Source organism: Rhinoderma darwinii, chromosome 8 (genome assembly GCF_050947455.1).
Source record: "Rhinoderma darwinii isolate aRhiDar2 chromosome 8, aRhiDar2.hap1, whole genome shotgun sequence".
NCBI lineage: Eukaryota > Metazoa > Chordata > Amphibia > Anura > Rhinodermatidae > Rhinoderma > Rhinoderma darwinii.
In genome coordinates this window covers 39,044,026-39,064,422 of record NC_134694.1, presented here as the reverse complement: position 1 = coordinate 39,064,422, position 20,397 = coordinate 39,044,026, and the positions used below count along the sequence as shown (strand labels likewise).

At 41.6% G+C, this 20,397-nt stretch overlaps 1 protein-coding gene across 1 annotated transcript in view; it reads left to right on the top strand.

Moving 5' to 3' along the window:
* The window catches only part of BTK (Bruton tyrosine kinase), a 477,293-nt gene that overhangs the window by 327,132 nt on the left and 129,764 nt on the right, over nt 1-20,397 (top strand). The window contains exons 11-12 of the mRNA XM_075835606.1: nt 3,947-4,026; nt 4,123-4,241. Of these exons, the coding sequence (XP_075691721.1) occupies nt 3,947-4,026; nt 4,123-4,241 (199 nt within the window). The remainder of the gene's footprint in view (nt 1-3,946; nt 4,027-4,122; nt 4,242-20,397) is intronic.

The window sequence follows — 20,397 nt, the reverse complement described above, 5'->3', positions numbered from 1 at the left end:
TCTCATGACTGAGCTGTAAATCTACAGAGTTTTACACTGTTTCAAAAAGACAGATCAAATAGGAAAGGCGATGGTGTATGTCTGTATGTGAGAAGTGATATGAAGGCGAGTGTAAAAGAGGCAATAGTGGGTGAAGATTGGCAGAAAATTGAAACCTTGTGGGTAGAATTACAAAGGGAGGTAAACACTGAAACATTTTTTTTTTGTGTAATCTATAAAGCCCCTAATATAACTGAGGGGATGGAAGGTCAGCTATATAAACAGATGGAGCGGGCTGCACAGTCTGGTACTGTAGTGATAATGTGAGATTTTAATTACAGTGATATTAATTGGTATCATGGTTCGGCTACAACTCCTAAGGGGAGAAATTTCCTCAAGCTGTTGCAGGAAAATTTTATGGCCCATTTATTGAAAGACCTGACTAGAGGTGACGCTCTGTTGGATCTGGTCATTTCAAACAAGGCAGAGCTTGTTGGGAATGTCATTTTTCCTTAAAATCTCGGTAACGGTGATCACAATATAGATGCATTTTACCTCTACTGTAAAAAACAAACACAGGCTGGGAGGGCAAAAATACTTAATTTTAAGAAGGCCAATTTCCCCAGGATGAGGGCTGCAATTCAGGATATAGACTGGGAAGAGCTAATGTTAAATAATGGTACAAATGATAAATAGGAGATTTTAAAATCTACTTTGGGTAATTATAGTGCAAAATGTATTCCTATAGGTAACAAGCATAATCGACTAAAATTAAACCCCACATGGCTTACACCTTCTGTAAAGAGAGCAATATATGACAAAAAAGTGCATTTGAAAAATACAAATCCGAGGGTACAGTTGTAGCCTTTGTAAATTATAAAGCGTTTTATAAAATCTGTAAAAAGGTAATAAAATCAGCAAAAATACAAAATGAAAGGTAGGTGGCCAATGATAGCAAAACAAATTCAAGTATATAAATGCAAAAAAGTCAAGGTCTAAACATGTAGGACCCATAAATAGTGGTAATGGGGAGTTGGTCACAGGGGATCAAGAGACGGAAGAGTTACTAAATGGATTCTTTAGCTCTGTATATACAACAGAAGAAAGAGCAGCTGATGTAGCCGGTGCTGTTAATACATCAATTAATATACTGAATTGGCTGAATGTAGATATGGTCCAAGCTAAGTTAAATAAAATAAATGTGCACAAGACCCCGGGACCAGATGAGTTACACCCAAGAGTTCTTAAAGAGCTTAGTTCAGTTATTTCTGTCCGCCTCTTCATAATATTCAGAGATTCTCTAGTGACTTGTATAGTGCCAAAGGGACTGGCTTAGGACAAAAGTTGTGCCTATATTCAAAAAAAGCTCTAGGGTAATTAAAGACCAGTAAGCTTAACATCCATTGTGGGAAAATGTTTCAGGGGCTATTGAGGGACTATATACTGGAGTATGTGACAAAAACTTGTATTATTAGTGACAGCCAGCACGGTTTTACTAAGGACAGAAGTTGTCAAACCAACCTGATTTGTTTTTATAAAGAGGTGAGCAGAAGCCTAGACAGAGGGGCCACTGTGGATATAGTGTTTTTGGACTTTGCAAAGGCATTTGACACTGTCCCTCACAAACGTCTAATGGGTAAATTAAAGACTATAGTTTTAGAAAGTATAGTTTGTAACTGTCTCAAGGACCGTATCCAGAGAGTTGTGGTCAATGATTCCTACTCTGAATGGTCCCCGGTTATAAGTGGTGTACCCCAGGGTTCCGTGCTGGGACCACTATTATTCAACTTATTTATTAATGATTTAGAGGATGGGATTAATAGCACTATTTCTATTTTTGCAGATGACACCAAGCTATGTAGTAATGTTCAGTCTATGGAAGATGTTCATAAATTACAAGCCGATTTGGACACACTAAGTGTTTGGGCGTCCACTTGGCAAATGAGGTTTAATGTAGATAAATGTAAAGTTATGCATCTGGGTACCAAAAATCTGCATGCATCATATGTCTTTGGGGGAGCTACACTGGGGGAGTCACTTGTTGAGAAGGATCTGGGTGTACTTGTAGATCACAGACTAAATAACAGCATGCAATGTCAATCAGCTGCTTCAAGGGCCAGCAAGATATTGTTGTATTAAAAGAGGCATGGACTCACGGGACAGGGAGGTAATATTACCACTTTACAAAGCATTAGTGAGGCCTCATCTAGAATATGCAGTTCAGTGCTGGGCTCCAGTTCATAGAAAGGATGTCATAGGTTTGGAAAAAATACAAGGAAGGGCAACTAAACTAATAAGGGGCATGGGGATTCTAAGTTATGAGGAAAGATTAAAATATTTAAACCTATTTAGCCTTGAAAAGAAATGGGCATGACTAACTTATATAAATAGAGAATTGGCCCATGCAAGAAATATGGTGAAAACCTGTTCCATGTAGAACCCCGTCAAAAGACAACTCCCCCCCCCCCCCCCCCATCTGGAGAAAAAAAAGGTTCAATCTCCTGAGGCATCAAGTCTTCATTACTGTGAGAACTGTGAATCTATGGAATAGTCTACCGCAGGAGCTGGTCACAGCGGGGACAGTAGGTGGCTTTAAAAAAGGCTTAGATAATTTCCTGGAATTAAAAAATATCGGCTCCGATATCAATGTGTAGAATTTTTGTTTCATCCCTTCCCTTTTTCCCATCCACATGAGCATAGTGCCCCTACATAAAGTGAGGATAGAAAGAGAGTAAAAGGAGAGGCCAAATATCATAATTTTAAAATAGCACAGCTTAGCTGACACTTGGTGTTAAATCTTAAATGGAAATGCAACTTTAAATGGAAATGCAACTTCACAATAGCATGTCCCCATTATATCTAATTGTTTGCATTAGTTTGTTTACTGGTTATTCTCTTTTTATTTTCATATTAATTTTAGTTAGCAAAGTTGTTGTATTTTACAAATAGTAATATCAGTTAGTCAGTTTCAGCAACATGTGATAATACAATATTGAAACTGTATTAATATTAGTGATCATAATAAATCAAACCAGGACAGAAACTTTTAGTGGCAACCAAATAAAAATAAACAGCCTATTTGTACATATAAGAGAATGCCTCAAAAGAGAAAAATGACTAAAAATAGTATTATCCTAAAGTCTGGACTGGAGGCAAAAGATAACCAAGTATTACTTGCTGCATTGACCCAATGAAATTGGATATAGCCTACATAGAGGGGTCAATTAACATACACACATATAGTAAGGGTATAGTGAAAAATAAAAAAATCCCTTTATTAGACAAATGTATACAAAAAGATTAAAAATGAGTCATACAATGCAGCACGGAGTCAGCCTGTGCGAGGAGCATATATAAACATTAATATATGGGTAACAAGAAAGATATAACAATGTGAGGTGCATGCATCTACAGTATAGGTATAAGTCTATATGCAGTCAACATTTCACAATTCTAATACATAGAAACAGGATGAGTAAATGAGGCCAGACCCTCTGGCGTCATTTCTGGGCAGGAGCTTTACAATGGGTAGGTCACTTTGTTAATTTCACATCTTGTGGTGGATGCTTTTCCGCTATCAAAAAATCGATCCAATTAATCAAGGGTTTCTTTTTTGAGACACAGTAGATGTCAATTTATACATATATGCTCTTCCCCTGTTTCTATGTATTATAGTAGTAAAATGTTGACGGTATATAGATTGTACCTATACTTTGTCTAATAAAGCAATTTTTCTATTTTTCACTATACCCTTACAATATGTGTGTGTCGATTGACCGCTCTGTGTAGGCTATATCCAAATGAGGGATTAGACTAAATGAAAATCTGTCTATATCAAGTGCTTCCAGTCTTCAGCAAGTCTTATTATCTCTGCTTTATTATCTGTAGAGGACACTGCCTGGTTTCTAACGCATTATTATCCTGATCATTTTTAACAACTATAATATGTCACATACCTGTTTTACAGGACAAGGAAGGTGGCTTTATTGTAAGAGATTCTAGCAAAGCTGGAAAATATACAGTGTCTGTGTATGCCAAGTCATCAGGGTGAGTGAAAGAAATTAAGGGTACACTAAAACCTCTACTATTTATTCTCTAAACTATATGGTGTAATTTAATTCTATCATTAATTTTCCTATGCAGGGAAGGAATTATCCGTCATTATGTAGTGTGTGAGACTTCAAGCCAGTATTACTTGGCAGAGAAACATCTCTATTCTTCAATTCCAGAACTGATCATCTACCATCAGCATAATGCGGCCGGTAAGGCTTAACACTTATGGCAAAGGTTCCTTTAAGATTCTTCTTTTAACTTATAATGCTACACTGAGAGTGTTAATTTCTTTTAACAAACAAGGGGTCTGAGACACACATAAAATCTCAGAAGTTAGTCAAATAAATGTATGTAAAAATCTCTCTGTTTGAGTCTCTTGTTTCTGTTTCCTTCCCTTCTCTGAGGGGGGATGTTTTCCAATACTTAAAAGCAAATCTAATTACATCAATTGTGTGATGATACCTCAGAGGGAATTTAATATGTGAAGTCCCTATGGGTGAAAATAAGGGGAGGGAGAAAGAATGATAAAATACTGATATGGATTTGTCTACAGGGGTAGACATGTCGCCGGTGCAGCTGGTTCGGCTGCACAGGGGCCCGGAGAGGGTGGGGGCCTGCTCAGCTTCCCTAAATGCTCTGCTCGTAGATCGGCACGTTCGTGCAGCAGATGGTGGGGGGACCCCTTTCCTCCCTGTGCACTTTCGGCAACTCACAGATCGGGCCCCCTTCCTTCACATATGTTATTGATGCCATAAATAACATATGTTAAGGAAGGGGGTCCGATATGTGAGTTGCCGAAAGTGGACAATGTGGGTGAGGGGCCCGTCAGTCTGCAGCGTGGCCAAACCAGTCTATTATTTAGAAAACGTATTAGGAGGGGAGGGGCCTGACGAGGCTTGCTCTGTCTGGTGGTCTTTGTCACCTAGTATCCAGCATCAATGTAAGATGCAGTGATGCTCACTAGGTGACCAAGTCCACCAGATAGAGTGTGCCGCAAGCAGCATCGCTAACTTTGGACCAGTTATTGATTCGGAATAGTGGCGCCTCTGAAATTCAACCTAATGCTGGTTGGCTGAGCCTCTCATCCAATCAGTGTTAGTGTTCTTCTTGCTTCGCTTCCTGAGCCTGCCGGTGCTTTTACTGTGTGGTGTGTGTGTGCTGAGCGTCGTGAAGGGGACTGACAAAAATAAAAACTAGAAGGTAGTGGTTGCTGCCCTGTCTGTAGAAAATGTTTGGAGGGGAGTGAAGCTCAGTGGACAGTTAAAGGGGTTTGCCCTTCTTTAACATTTAGGGCATATCCACAGGATATTCCATAAATGTCCGATAGATGCGGGTCCCACCTCGGGGACCTGCACCTATCTCTATAATGGGGCCCCCTAAGCCACTTCTGCTTTTCTCGGCTCCTGCTGCTTCTCGGCCACTTCCTGATTAGATGGTCGGTAGTTACAAAAACGGCAAAGCTTGCTGAGCTACACTGTTTCCTTATCACCCATAGAAGTAAAAGGCAGTTACGAAGCAGCGTAGCACGGCAGCTACACTGCTTCCGTAACTGCCATTCACTTCTATGGGAGTTACAGAAACAGCGTAGCTCAGCGGGCTTTGCTGTTATCATAACTCCCGGCCATCTAATCAGGAAGTGGCCGGAAAGCAGCGGGAGCAAAGAATGGCAGAACAGGGCTACAAGTATAATGGAAGCAGTAACAAATCTAATAATAAGGAAAATAGATGAGGCAGCAAATCATAGCGAAGTAGTTATTATGGTGAACTTTAACTGATATAAATAGGGAAGCAGAAACCTGTATAATAAAAGACAGTTGCAATTAAAAGTAAGTAAACCCTTTAAAGTTACCTGGATTTTGCATTGATTACTAATAAAATGTTGTGGGATTGTTATCTAAGTCACAATTATAGACAAACAAAATCTAAGGCCCAATGCACACGAACGTGATTTTCGTAGGAATTGCGGCCCCATTCATTTCTATGGGGCCATGCACACGACCAGAGTTTTTACGGTCCGTGCATGGCCCGGGAGCCCGCAACGCAGAAAGAACGGACATGTCTTATTACGGCCGTCTTCTGTGGTCCGGGCTCATTGAAAACAATGGCCGCGGCCATGTACATGGCCCGCGATTTGCGGGCAAAAGCATAAAAGGAGTTATAAAACATAGAAATACCCCTAGTATAACGAGAGAACAAGGAGAAAAAAACAAATGCCACTGTAAGGCCCTGTTTCCTCAGAGTTTTTTTCATTGAGGGACACGGGCAAAAAAACGCAGCGAAAACCGCTTTCTTTGCCTCTCATTGATGTCAATAGGAGGTCAGAGAAGTAAACACCCGAAGATAGGGAATGTCGCTTTTTTTTCCCGCAAGCAGTTTTTACCGTCCGTTTTCCCATTGATTCAGTTGTTCTTGACGTAGCCAATAGCGCAGTCGAATGCGCTATTAATTCCATCAAAACAACGGAAACCTGTCACAACGGTGACAAACAGAAAACTTTAGCAAGGTTTCCATCACCATTGAGATCAATGGTGAGGGAAACGGAAGCTGAGGTTTCAGTTTGCCTTTCCGTTGAGGGGGTTACCCGACAGAAACCGCAGACGGAGCCCCTCAGCGGAAATGTAAACTGGCCCTTACTAATGTTTTTTTTTGTGTATGTGTTATTTTTACAGGTTCGGCCGTTGGCCTACTTCAGATTCGAGGATTACTTCGATGACGGCTTTTTGTTTATTATCAATAAAAAGGTTAACGAGGGTTGTGTGGGGGGTTTTATTTAAATAAACCTATTTTTTCTTTGTCTTTGTATTTTTTTGAAACTTTATTACTACTGACTTAGTAATAGCCGCTGACTGATTGACAGCAATAATTACTAAGGCAGGGCTTAGTGTTAGATGGTGAAAAAGCTAACACTAACCCCATTATTACCGCGGCACCCACCACCACCAGGGGTATTGGGAAGAGTCGGGTACGCTTCAGTACCCGAACATCTGTAGCGATGGTCGGCCACAGGGGCGGCCGCAGGCTGGTATTATTAGGTTGGGAAAGACCAAACACAGTGGCCCTTCCCACCCTGGTAATGCTAGGCTGCTGCTGCTGTGTTGTGTCTGGCTTATGAAAAATGGGGAGACCAAACGTAATTTTTTAAATAAATAAATAAATAATTGGAAAGAACGATGTGGGCTTCCCCCATTTTTATAACCAGCCAGATACAACACAGCAGCAACAGGTTAGCATTACCAGGGTGGGCCATGGCATGCCCCCCGTCACTACAAATGAATAGGGACTGGATTGTACCCGGATCTTCCCAGTACCCCTGGTGGCGGTTGATACCGGGGTAATAATGGAGGTTAGTGTTAGCCTCTTCATGTCTAACATTAAGCCCCACCTTAGTAATGGACGTTGTCTATCTGCCGGCGGCCATTATTAAGGTGGTAGTAATAAAGTTTAGAAAAATACAAAGACATAGAAAAATATTTTATTCAAATAAAAATACCCCACATAATTCCCATACAGTATAATGCCCCCATAGCTGCCAAATACAGTATAATGCCCCCCCATACAGTATAATTCCCCCTATAGCTGTCCCATACGGTATAATGTCCCCCATACAGTATAATGCCCTCCATAGCTGCCACAAACAGTATAATTCCCCCATACAGTATAATGCCCCCTATAGCTGCCCCATACAGTATAATACCCCCATCGCTGTCCCATACAGTATAATGCCCCCAATACAGTATAATGCCCCCCTCAGCTGTCCCATACAATATAATGCCCCAATACAGTATAATGCCCACCATAGCTGTCCCATACAGTATAATGCCCCACAAAGTATAATGCCCCCATAGCTGCCACATACAGTATTATTGCCACTATACAGTATAAAGCCCCCCATAGCTGTCCCATACAGTATAATGCCCACCATGGCTGTACCATACAGTATAATACCCACATGCAGTATAATGCCCCCATAGCTGTACCATACAGTATAATGCCCCACACAGTATAATGCCCCCCATAGCTGCCACATACAGTATTATTGCCCCTATACAGTATAAAGCCCCTCATAGCTGTCCCATATTGCATAATGCCCCCATGGCTGTCCCATACAGTATAATGCCCCCCATACAGTATAATGCCCCCATACATTATAATGCCCCATAGCTGTACCATACAGAATAATGCCCCCATACAGTTTAATGCGCTCCATAGCTGCCACATACAGTATAATGCCCCCATACAGTATAATGTCCCCTATAGCCTCCCCATACAGTAAAATGCCCCTATAGCTGTCCCATACACAGTGGCGGATTAAGAAGACCATGGGCCCTGGGCTGTTACCCAAACTTGGGCCCCCCTTCTCCACCACCACCCTGCCGCGCCGTAACTATTGCTAACACTACCTAAACACTAGTACACAAAGTAGGCACATTATGCACAAAGTACACACAGTACGCACATTATGCACAAAGTACGCACATTATGCACAAAGTACACACAGTACACAAAGTAGGCACATTATGCACAAAGTACGCACATTATGCACATTATGCACAAAGTACGCACAGTACACAAAGTACCACATTATGCACAAAGTAGGCACATTATGCACAAAGTACTCACAGTACACAAAGTACCATATTATGCACAAAGTACGCACATTATGCACAAAGTAAGGACATTATGCACAAAGTACGCACATTATGCACAAAGTACACAAAGTATGCACATTATGCACAAAGTACGCACATTATGCACAAAGTACACAAAGTACGCACATTATGCACAAAGTAGGCACATTATGCACAAAGTACGCACATTATGCACAAAGTACACAAAGTACGCACATTATGCACAAAGTATGCACAGTACACAAAGTACCACATTATGCACAAAGTACGCACATTATGCACAAAGTACACACATTATGCACAAAGTACGCACATTATGCACAAAGTACGCACATTATGCACAAAGTACCCACATTATGCACAAAGTACACAAAGTACGCACATTATGCACAAAGTAGGCACATTATGCACAAAGTACGCACATTATGCACAAAGTACGCACATTATGCACAAAGTATGCACATTATGCACAAAGTATGCACAGTACACAAAGTACCACATTATGCACAAAGTACGCACATTATGCACAAAGTAGGCACATTATGCACAAAGTACGCACATTATGCACAAAGTACGCACATTATGCACAAAGTAGGCACATTATGCACAAAGTATGCACAGTACACAAAGTACCACATTATGCACAAAGTACGCACATTATGCACAAAGTACGCACATTATGCACAAAGTACGCACAAAGTACGCACATTATGCACAAAGTACGCACAAAGTACGCACATTATGCACAAAGTACGCACAGTACAAAGTACGCACATTATGCACAAAGTACGCACAGTACACAAAGTACACACATTATGAACAAAGTACACAAAGTAGGCACATTATACACAAAGTATGCATAGTACACAAAGTACACACGAGTATGCACATTATACACTAAGTAGGCACATTATACACGAGTATGCACATTATACACAAAGTACACCTTGTAAACACATGAATATGGACATTAAACATACATGAATATGGATATTAAACACACATGCACTTACCTTTTATGTCTTCACTGCAGCTCTTCTCCTGCTCACAGCACAGAGCCCGCCGACAGTCTCCCCTCCCCCATGTCCCGACAGCTAGCAGCAGAGATGTTTAGAGCAGGGAAGGGGGGCTGGAGGGGGAGCTTCTAAAGCAGCACAGACCACGGCTGCTAAGTAGAAGCAAAGCTCCCCTCGCCTGACAGGTGCGGTCCTGGCACCGGGGCTCCCTCCGGTGCTAGCGACGCCACTGGGCATGAGGGGGTTCGGGCGGTCATAGGCTCCTTGGGCCCCCTGGCAGTCTTGGGCCCCGGGCGACCGCCCGAAACGCCCTAATGATAATCCGCCACTGCCCATACAGTATAATGCCCCCCAAATATTATAACGCCCCCTCAGCTGTCCTATACAGTATAATGCCCTCCCGGCAGCTATCATATGAGCCCCTTCTCCCATGCTCAGTATAATGCCCCCATATGTACGTACCTAATAGAAAAATAATAATATAATTATTTACCTATCCCTGTTCCCACGAGGGATGGAGATTCCTTCTCTTCTGGTCTGTGCTGTGAGTGACTTGGGGCAAGCAGGCACGATGACGTCACTACATCGCGCCTGCCTGCGCCGAGCCAGTTGGAACAAAGTGAATGCTGGAGGAAGGCTCCAGCATTGCACTGAACTGTATTTGCGTCCTGAGGACACAAACTCAGTTGGAAGCGTGGTCAGCGCTGTGTAGCAACTGCGACCGTTGCTACCCCTATAGCTACGCCACTGTACAGATACCTATATAGGCACTTAGACACACACATACACACACACACACACACACACACAAAGACACACATACACACATACTGGAACTTATACACATACAAACACAGAGACACACAGACAAATAGAGGCACAAGCAACAGCTTCTTGCAGGTTGGGCTGTGGGCGGAGCTAACTGTGCCTCGGACACCATGTCCTTGCCAAATATATATATATATATATATATATGATGTAGCATAAGCATATAATAAAGGCAATTGATTACTAGCAAAATCTATACTGATTATATTTCTTTATCAACTGTATATCAGTCTGGAAAAGATTGCAAAGAGATTTCTAAGCATCTGGGACTTTAGTAAACTACAGTTTGCTAAAATTAGCAAAGTCTGAAACTGTAGACCTTGCTCACTTTCGATTATTACAACTCTTATGAATCCACCATTAGAAAGAGAATGGGCAAAATGACTACTCTTTCATAGATTTTGCGTTGATGTGCCCTGCAAGTTGTGTGTCTGGGAGCGCCGCTGTGCAGGAAATAAGCAAAAGGCATCTGTTCTTTGTGCACAGAATGTGATTGGTGAGAATCTCAGAGGTTGGATCCGCATCATGTGTGAATCTCAGTGATATGCCATAACATTATTAGATAGGAACACAATTTTAATTCAAATTGAACCTGGCACATTTAAAAACAGTTCTATCTACATGCAGAAAGTTATAAAGCAGCAGGAGCTGAGCAGCATGATATTTAGAGTTGTTGTAAAAGATTCAGTATAACTTGTTATATAGTTATATATTTACATAGTTGAAAAGGTTGAAAAAAGTCCAAACTATAATCCTACCATGTTGATCCTGAAAAAGGCAAAATCCCCATGAGGTTGATGACAATTGCCCCATTAGGAAAAAAATCCCCCCTGACTCCAAATATGGAAAACAGAATAATTCCCTGGATCAACGTCCTATCTCCGGAATCTAGTACTCATAACCTGTAATATTATATTTGTTAAGAAAGTCATAATCTTGAACTTGTTCAAACAATCAACCACCACAACATCCTGTGACAGAGAGTTTCATAGTCTCACTGCTCTCACCGTTAACCCCTTAATGACCAGGCCATTTTGCACGTTAAGGACCAAGGATTATTTTTTGTTTTTTCACGGTCGCATTCCAAGAGTCGTAACTTTTTTTTTATTCCGTCGACATAGCCGTATAAGGGCTTGTTTTTTGCAGGACGAGTTGTATTTTGTAATTGTACCATTTTTAGATGGTTATAATATATTGATTAACTTTTATTAACTTTTATTTTAGGAGAGAATTGAAAATAAGCAGCTATTCCATCATTAATTTTCACATTATAAATTCACGCAGTTTACTATGCAGCGTAAATAACATGTTAACTTTATTCTATGGGTCAGCACAATTACTGGGATACCAAATATGTAAAGGTTTTATATGTTTTCCTACGTTTGCACAATAAAAACCCTTTTAGAAAAAAATTACTTGTTTTTGCATCGCCGCATTCCAAGAGACGTAATGTCTTTATTTTTCCATCAATGTGGCCGTATGTGGGCTTTATTTTTGCGGGCCAATGTGTCGTTTTCATTAGTACTATTTTGGGGTACATAAGACTTATAGATTAACTTTTATTGAATTTTTTATGGGGGGAATGGGAGAAAAGAGAGAATTTTGCCGTTCTTTCTTGTGGTTTTTTTTTGGACGGCGTTCATCCGGCGGTTTAATTAATGTGTTCATTTTATTGTTCAAGTCGTTACGATCGTGGAGATACCATATATGTGTATGTGGTATTTGTTTTGACACTTTTACTAAATAAAACCACTTTTTTGGCAAAAAAAGTAGTTTTATTTGATTTTGACTGTAATTTATATATTTTTTTTTTCACAAACTTTATTTAAATGATTTATATATTTTTTTTTAGTCCCACCAGGGGACTTCACTATGCGATCTGCTGATCGCATATATGATGCTTTGGTATACTTAGTATACCAAAGCATTATTGCCTGTCAGTGTAAAACTGACAGGCAATCTATTAGGTCATGGCCTAACAGGCATTTGCTGAAGGCAGACCTGGGGATCTTTGTTAGGCCCCCGGCTGCCATGGAAACCCGACAGCGACCCGCGATTTCTTTGCGGGGGCGCCGATGGGGTGACAGAGGGAGCGCCCTCCCTCTGTCAAACACATTAGATGTCGCTGTCACTATTGACAGCGGCATTTAATGGGTTAAACTGCCGGAATCAGAGCGCGCTTCGATTCCAGCAGTTGCAGCAGGAGCCAGGCTGCGTATAACAGCCGTGCTCCTGCCGCTGATCACGTGGGTACAGTGGCAGTACCTGCGCCATCACAGGACGGATATATCCGTCCTCCTGCGCGAACTAGCAGCTGCAGAGTACGGATAAATCCGTCCTTCAGCGTTAAGAGGTTTAGAATCCCTGTCTGTTATGATGGTGAAAATGTTTCTCCTCCAGACGTAGAGGATGCCCCCTTGCAGAGTCATGGCTAGGTTCTCCAGCACCCGGGGCAAAGATTCAGTTATGGCAGATTAACATTGCCATAAACAAAATGTGTTTTTTTTTTAAATAATTTGTGGAGAATCCTTTGCAGGCAATGACTGCCTGAAGTCTGGAACCCATGGACATCACGAAACACTGTGTTTCCTCCTTTGTGATGCTTTGCCAGGCCTTTACTGCAGTGGTCTTCAGATTTGCTTGTTTGTGGGTCTTTCTGCCTTAAGTTTTTCACATGCATGCTCAATCGGGTTGAGATCTGGTGATTGACTTGGCCATTGCAAAATATTCCACTTCTTTGCCTTAAAAAACTCCTGGGTTGCTTTCGCAGTATGTTTTGGGTTATTGTCCATCTGTACTGTGGAGCAACGTCCAATCAACCTTGCTGCATTTGGTTGAATTTGAGCAGAAAGTATATCCCTGAACATGTCAGAATTCATCCGGCTGCTTCTGTCTTCAGTCACAACATCAATAAACACTAGTGACCCAGTGACTTTGGCAGCCATGCATGTCCATGCCATCACACTGCCTTGACCATGTTTTATGGAGGATGTGGTGTGCTTTGGATCATGAGCCGTTCTAAGCCTTCTCCATACTTTCGTCCTCCCATCATTCTGGTACAGGTTGATCTTAGTTTCATGCTGTTCCAGAACTGGGCAGGCTTCTTTACATGTTGTTTGGCAAAGTCTAATCTGGCTTTTCAATTTCTGAGGCTGATTAATGGTTTGCACCTTGTGGTGAACTCTCTGTATTTGCTCTCATGAAGTCTTCTCTTTATGGTAGATGTAGATACTGATACACCTACTTCCAGTAGAGTGTTCTTCACTTGGGTAGATGTTGTGAAGGGGTTTTTCTTCACCATCGAAAGGATACTGCGATCATCTACCACTGTTGTCTTCCGTGGACGTCCAGGCCTTTTGTAGTTCACGAGATCACCAGTGCGCTCTTTTTTTTCAAGAATGTACCAAACTGTTGATTTGGCCACTCCTAACAGTTGTGCTATCTCTCTGATGGATTTCTTCTGTTTTTTTCAGCTTAATGATGGTCTGTTTCACTTGCATTGAGAGCTCCTTTGACCTCATGTTGTGGGTTCACAGCAACAGCTTCCAAATGCAAATGCCACACCTGGAATCAACAACAGACATTTTACCTGCTTAATTGATGTTGGATTAACGAGGGAATAGACCATGCAGCCCATTAAATAACTTTTGAGATAATTGTACAATTACCTTTGGTCAGTGGCGGATTAAGTAGACCATAGTCCCTGGGCTGTTCACCAAACTTGGGACCCCCTTCCACACCGCCGCTCTGCCATGTGTATAGTAAACACCACCTTTTTGTGCGAGCATTGACAAATGGGTGTTACGATCCCCCTTGTCAAAGGGCTGTGTCCCTACATACTGACAGTCCCCAACCATCACTGTCAGTATCACACTTCCTCTTGACAATGGGAATGGTAACACGCATTTGTCTATTAGTCCTGGGTACACAAAGATATGTAGAACACAAGGATTTCCTCTACACTAATAATGACCCCAAACCTACCCCCCTTAATACAGACCCCAGACCCCCTAAACTAATACAGACCCCTAAATAAAGACCCCTAAACTAATACAGACCCTAGACCAGGCCCCCTAAATACAGACCCTATAAACTAATACAGACCCCAGACCCCTAAATACAGACACCAGACCTCAAACTAATACAGACCCCCTAAATACAGACCCCAGACCCTACACTAATAATGACCCCAGACCTGACTCCCTTAAGTAATACAGACCCCAGACCAGATCCCCTAATCTAATACAGACCCCTAAATACAGACCCCAAAATAAAGACCCCCTAAAGTAATACAGACCCTAGAACAGGCCCTCTAAATAGACCCCATAAACTAATACAGACCACCTAAATACAGACCCCAGACCCCTTAAAGAGGCTCTGTCACCAGATTTTGCAACCCCTATCTGCTATTGCAGCAGATCGGTGCTGCAATGTAGATTACAGTAACGTTTTTATTTTTAAAAAACGAGCATTTTTGGCCAAGTTATGACCATTTTTGTATTTATGCAAATGAGGCTCGCAAAAGTCCAAGTGGGTGTGTTTAAAGTAAAAGTCCAAGTGGGCGTGTATTATGTGCGTACATCGGGGCATTTTTACTACTTTTACTAGCTGGGCGTTCTGACGAGAAGTATCATCCACTTCTCTTCAGAACGCCCAGCTTCTGGCAGTGCAGACACAGTCGTGTTCTCGAGAGATCACGCTGTGTCGTCACTCACAGGTCCTGCATCGTGTCGGCCACATCGGCACCAGAGGCTACAGTTGATTCTGCAGCAGCATCGGCGTTTGCAGGTAAGTCGATGTAGCTACTTACCTGCAAACGCTGATGCTGCTGCAGAATCAACTGTAGCCTCTGGTGCCGATGTGGCCGACACGATGCAGGACCTGTGAGTGACGACACAGCGTGATCTCTCGAGAACACGGCTGTGTCTGCACTGCCAGAAGCTGGGCGTTCTGAAGAGAAGTGGATGATACTTCTCGTCAGAACGCCCAGCTAGTAAAAGTAGTAAAAACGCCCCGATGTACACACATAATACACGCCCACTTGGACTTTTACTTTAAACACACCCACTTGGACTTTTGCAAGCCTCATTTGCATAAATACAAAAATGGTCATAACTTGGCCAAAAATGCTCGGTTTTTTAAAATAAAAACGTTACTGTAATCTACATTGCACCACCTATCTGCTGCAATAGCAGATAGGGGTTGCAAAATCTGGTGACAGAGCCTCTTTAAACTAACACAGACCCCTACATATACAGACCCTAAACCCCTTAAACCGATACAGAACCCAAACACCCTAAATACAGACTCCAGACCTGATCCCCTACACTAATGACCCCAGAGCTGACTCCCTTAAGTAATACAGATCCCAGACAAGACCCCCTAATCTAATACAGGCCCCAGACCAGACCCCTAAATAAAGACTCCCTAATCTAATACAGACCCCAGACCCCTAAATAAAGACCCCTAAACTAATACAGACCCTAGACGTCAAACTAATACAGACCCCTAAATAAGGATGCCAGACCCCTTAAACTAACACAGACCACTAAATATACAGACCCTAAACCCCTTAAACTGATACAGAACCCAGACAGCTTAAATACAGACCCCTTAAACTAATACAGGCACCAAACTTCCTAAATACAGACCAGACCCCCTAAAAGCAGTCCCCAAACCAGACCCCCTAAATACAGTCCCCAAACCAGACCCCCTAAATACAGTCCCACACCAGACCCCTAAATACAGACCCCTTAAACAAATCTTATACTTACATAGCAGCTCACCTCAGTCTTCTCTGTGGAGTTTTGCTGCTGCTCATGGACCTGTGGTCATGTGACCAGCAGGTCTTTAAACAGTAGTAAGAACTGAGATGAGGTCATGTGACCTTATGTCTAAAGGTCCTTTTGCAGGACATATACAATGCCGTTTCGTCGCGGTTTTTGCTGCGATTCGTGGCAAAATCGTGAAAATAACGCGACAAAACTACATTGTACTTTGGGCAGCCATGGGCCTCCTGGAAGACTTGGGCCCAAAACGCCCATGATGTAACGCCATTGCCTTTGGTCCCTTGAAAAAGAGGCAGCTACATATTAAAGAACTGTAATTCCTAAACCCTTGCTCAAATTAGGATGTGAACACCCTCAAATTAAAGCTGAGAGTCTGCACTTTAAGCCCATATTGATTATATAACTATAAATACAATATGTTTTGGTAAACAGCTAAAATGCCAAAGCTTGTGCCACTGTCCAAATAATTCTGGACCTAACTGTATATACAGTACCAGAACCAAGCTCAGTACATATATACTTCTAGGCAGTTGACGCTTGACTAAGACTTTGGCATTTGAATAAAACTTAATAAAATGTAAAAAAATTGCCCTTTTTCCCTTATCAAGTACTTTATTATTGAAAAAATTAAAACAAAATCAATAAACTATACATAATTGGTATTGTCGCATCTGTAATGGCCTGAACTATAACAATATTAAGATCTTTATTCCGCGCGGCGAACGTCATAAAAAGATACCCCAAAAACATGCCTGAATTGCTTTATTTTGGTTCCTTGCATTCCAAAAATTGGAAAAAAAAGTCATCAAAATGTAATATATATCCGAAAAAGGTACAAAGACATGCTGCGAAATAAAAAAATGCACCGCAGGTCAATTTCTGAGCTTTTTCCCCCCACTTATCATTTATGCAGCGTGTGGATGAGAATTGTTCACATCTAATCTACTCTGCTGCTACTGTATTAGGGCTTGTCCACACTTAATGGAATTGCTGTGAATTTTCTGCCCGGAAAATACGCAGAATACAGTAGCAGCAAAGTGAGTGAGATTTAACAAATCTCATCCAGATGCTGCGTAAAATTTCCGACCAGACATTTTCTCCTGTGGTGCGTATTTCTTGTACTGCAGCATGTCAATTCCTGCTGCGGAAAGTGGACAGAATTGCTGCGTTTTTTCAGAGGAGACGTCACCAGACGTTACCATGCATCAAAAATGCAGGAAATTGTTTTTTTTTTCTGCAGCGGAATTTCTGCTAGTTTCTGCGGAATTGCTGCAGAAATATATATATTATATATACACACACACACACACACACACACACACACACACACACACACACACACACACACACACACACACACACACACACACACACACACACAAACACACTGTATATATACATACATACATACATACACATCACAGACATACTTGAGTATGCACATTATACACATATAAAGTACACATTGTAAACACACATGAGTATGCACATTATACACATATAAAGTACACATTGTAAACACACATGAGTATGCACATTATACACATATAAAGTACACATTGTAAACACACATGCACTTACCTTTTATGTAGGATATTTGTGAAGGGCGTTCAGCAGGCTGATGTGGTGGGAGTCTTCACACAGCGTTTCTCCTCCTCACAGCCCGACACAGAGCCCGCAGACAGTCTCCCCTCCCCATGTCTCGACTTCTAGCAGCAGGAGGAGAGATGTGTAGAGCAGGGAAGGGGGGCTGGAGGGGGAGTTCCAGCACCGACCACGGCTGCTAAGTAGGACAGAAGCTCACGTCGCCTCATGACAGGTGCGGTCCTGGCACCGGGGCTCCCTCCGGTGCTAGCGACGCCACTGGGCATGAGGGGGTTCGTGCGGCCGCTCGAACCGCCCTAATGATGATCCGCCACTGCATGTCCTATTTTCCCACGGACCCTTCACACGGTCCGTTCTAACAATGGCTGTGTGAACGGTCACATTGAATAACATCGGACGTTTAACACGTTCGTGTGAATCAGGCCTTATTGTGCAAAAAGTTGTAAAACAAAAAAGCAATATAAGTTTGGTATTACCAGAATGGCACTGACCCACAGAATAAAGTAAACATGTCATTTATAATGCAGGGTAAACGCTGTATATAAAAAAAACCCTAAAGAATTATGCCAGAATTTCTGTTTTTGGTCACCTTGTGTCCAAAAAAATATAGAATAAAAAAGTTGCACTTACCCCAAAATGGTACCAATGAAAACGACAGTTTGCCCCGCAAAAAAACAAGCCTTCCCACAGCTCTGTAAAAGCAAAAAAAGTTATGTGCCTCACAATATTGCGACCCTAAAACATGATTTATTTATTTTTTTTAAAAAGTGTTTTATTGTGAAAAAGTAGTAAAACATATAAAAACGATATAGATTTCGTATAGCCATATTCATACTGATCCACAGAATAAAGTTAACATGTATTTTATACAGAATGGTGAACGCCGCATTAACAAATACTTTTCAGGAATTGCTTTTTTTTTATCACTTTGCCTCCCAAAAAATGGAATACAGGGCATAGGGGAACATATCTGGGGAAAAATTTCAATTTTTACTTTGCACCATCCGCAGTGCATTAATTTCTGGAAAACACCGGTGGGGTCAAAATGCTCACTATAACTCTTAATAAATGCCTTGACGGGTGTAGTTTCCAAAATGGGGTCACTTCTCAGGGGTTTCTCTTTTTATTTCACATCAGAGACTCAGCAATTGTGAACCAATCCTTTGTAAATCGCCAATTTACACCTCAATTTCACATGGTGCTGTTTGACTCATGAGGCATGTCTTATGTCCATGCAAAATATTAGGGCCACATTTCTAAAACCGGGAACAGCATAATAATTAAAGAGCTGTCTTTTCATGGAGGCACAAGCTGGGCACAATATATTGGACACTGAAATGGCATATCTATGGAAAAATTGCTATTTTCACTCTGCCACATCCACTGCACGCTAATTTCTGGAAAACAGCTGAGGAGTTAACATGCTCTACACTGCTAGGTGAATACCTTTAAGGGTATAGCTTCTAAAATGCTGTCACTTTTGGGGGGTTTCCACTGGTTTGGTCCCACAGGGGCTTTGCAATTGGTGCCCAGAAACCAATCCAGCAAAATCTACACTCCAAAAACCAAATGGTGCTTCTTCCCTTCTGAGCCCTACCGTGTGCCCAACCAGCAGTTTATGACACATATTGGGTATTTCCATACTGTAGAGAAGTTGCTTTGCAAATGTTGTGGTTCTTTTTCTCCTTTATTTGTTGAGAAAATTATACATTTTGAGCTAAATCTACGACTTATTGGAAAAAATAAATTTTTTGTATTTGCACTGCCCAATTCTAATAAAATCTATGAAACACTTGTGGGGTCAAAATGCTCACTACACCACTAGATTAATTCCTTAAGGGGTGTAGTTTCTCAAATGGAGTATCTTTTGGAGAGTTTCCACTGTACTGGTACCTTAGCGGCTTTGCAAAAACAACATGGTGCTAAGAAAAAAATCCAGAAAATCTAAGCTCAAAAACACAAATGGCTCCAAACAGTAGTTTATGACCATACATGGGGTATTCCTGTACTTGGAAGAAATTGCTTTACAAGTGTTGGGTGGCTTTTTCTCCTTTATTCCTTATGTAAATTATTTTTTAATTTATTTTTTTTGCTAAAACTTGCTTGTGGGTGTAGTTTCCAAAATGGGGTCTTTTTCGGGGAGTTTTATTTTGTTTTATAAATAAACAGAGAAGCAAAAGGCACGGCGCCACATGGTGCAGGTCAATGGGATAACGGGAGAGTCATAAACATGGTTAGTTATGCTCACCTCGTTAGTGTGTAGTAAAGACAGTGAGTAATCAGTCCACTTCGTGCTGCTGCCAGGATCCAAAACCGGTGAACCAGAACGGTTACCGCTAGTCAAAACATATAGACAGGAGGGAGCAAAGGGAGGATCCTATAAGGCGCTGCTGCGTGGTTGTTAGGGATGGTCAATGATGATAGGTACGAAAATATATAAATGAATATTTATTCAGGCTACGCGTTTCGACACTGTACCAGCGTCTTCCTCAGGCCGTA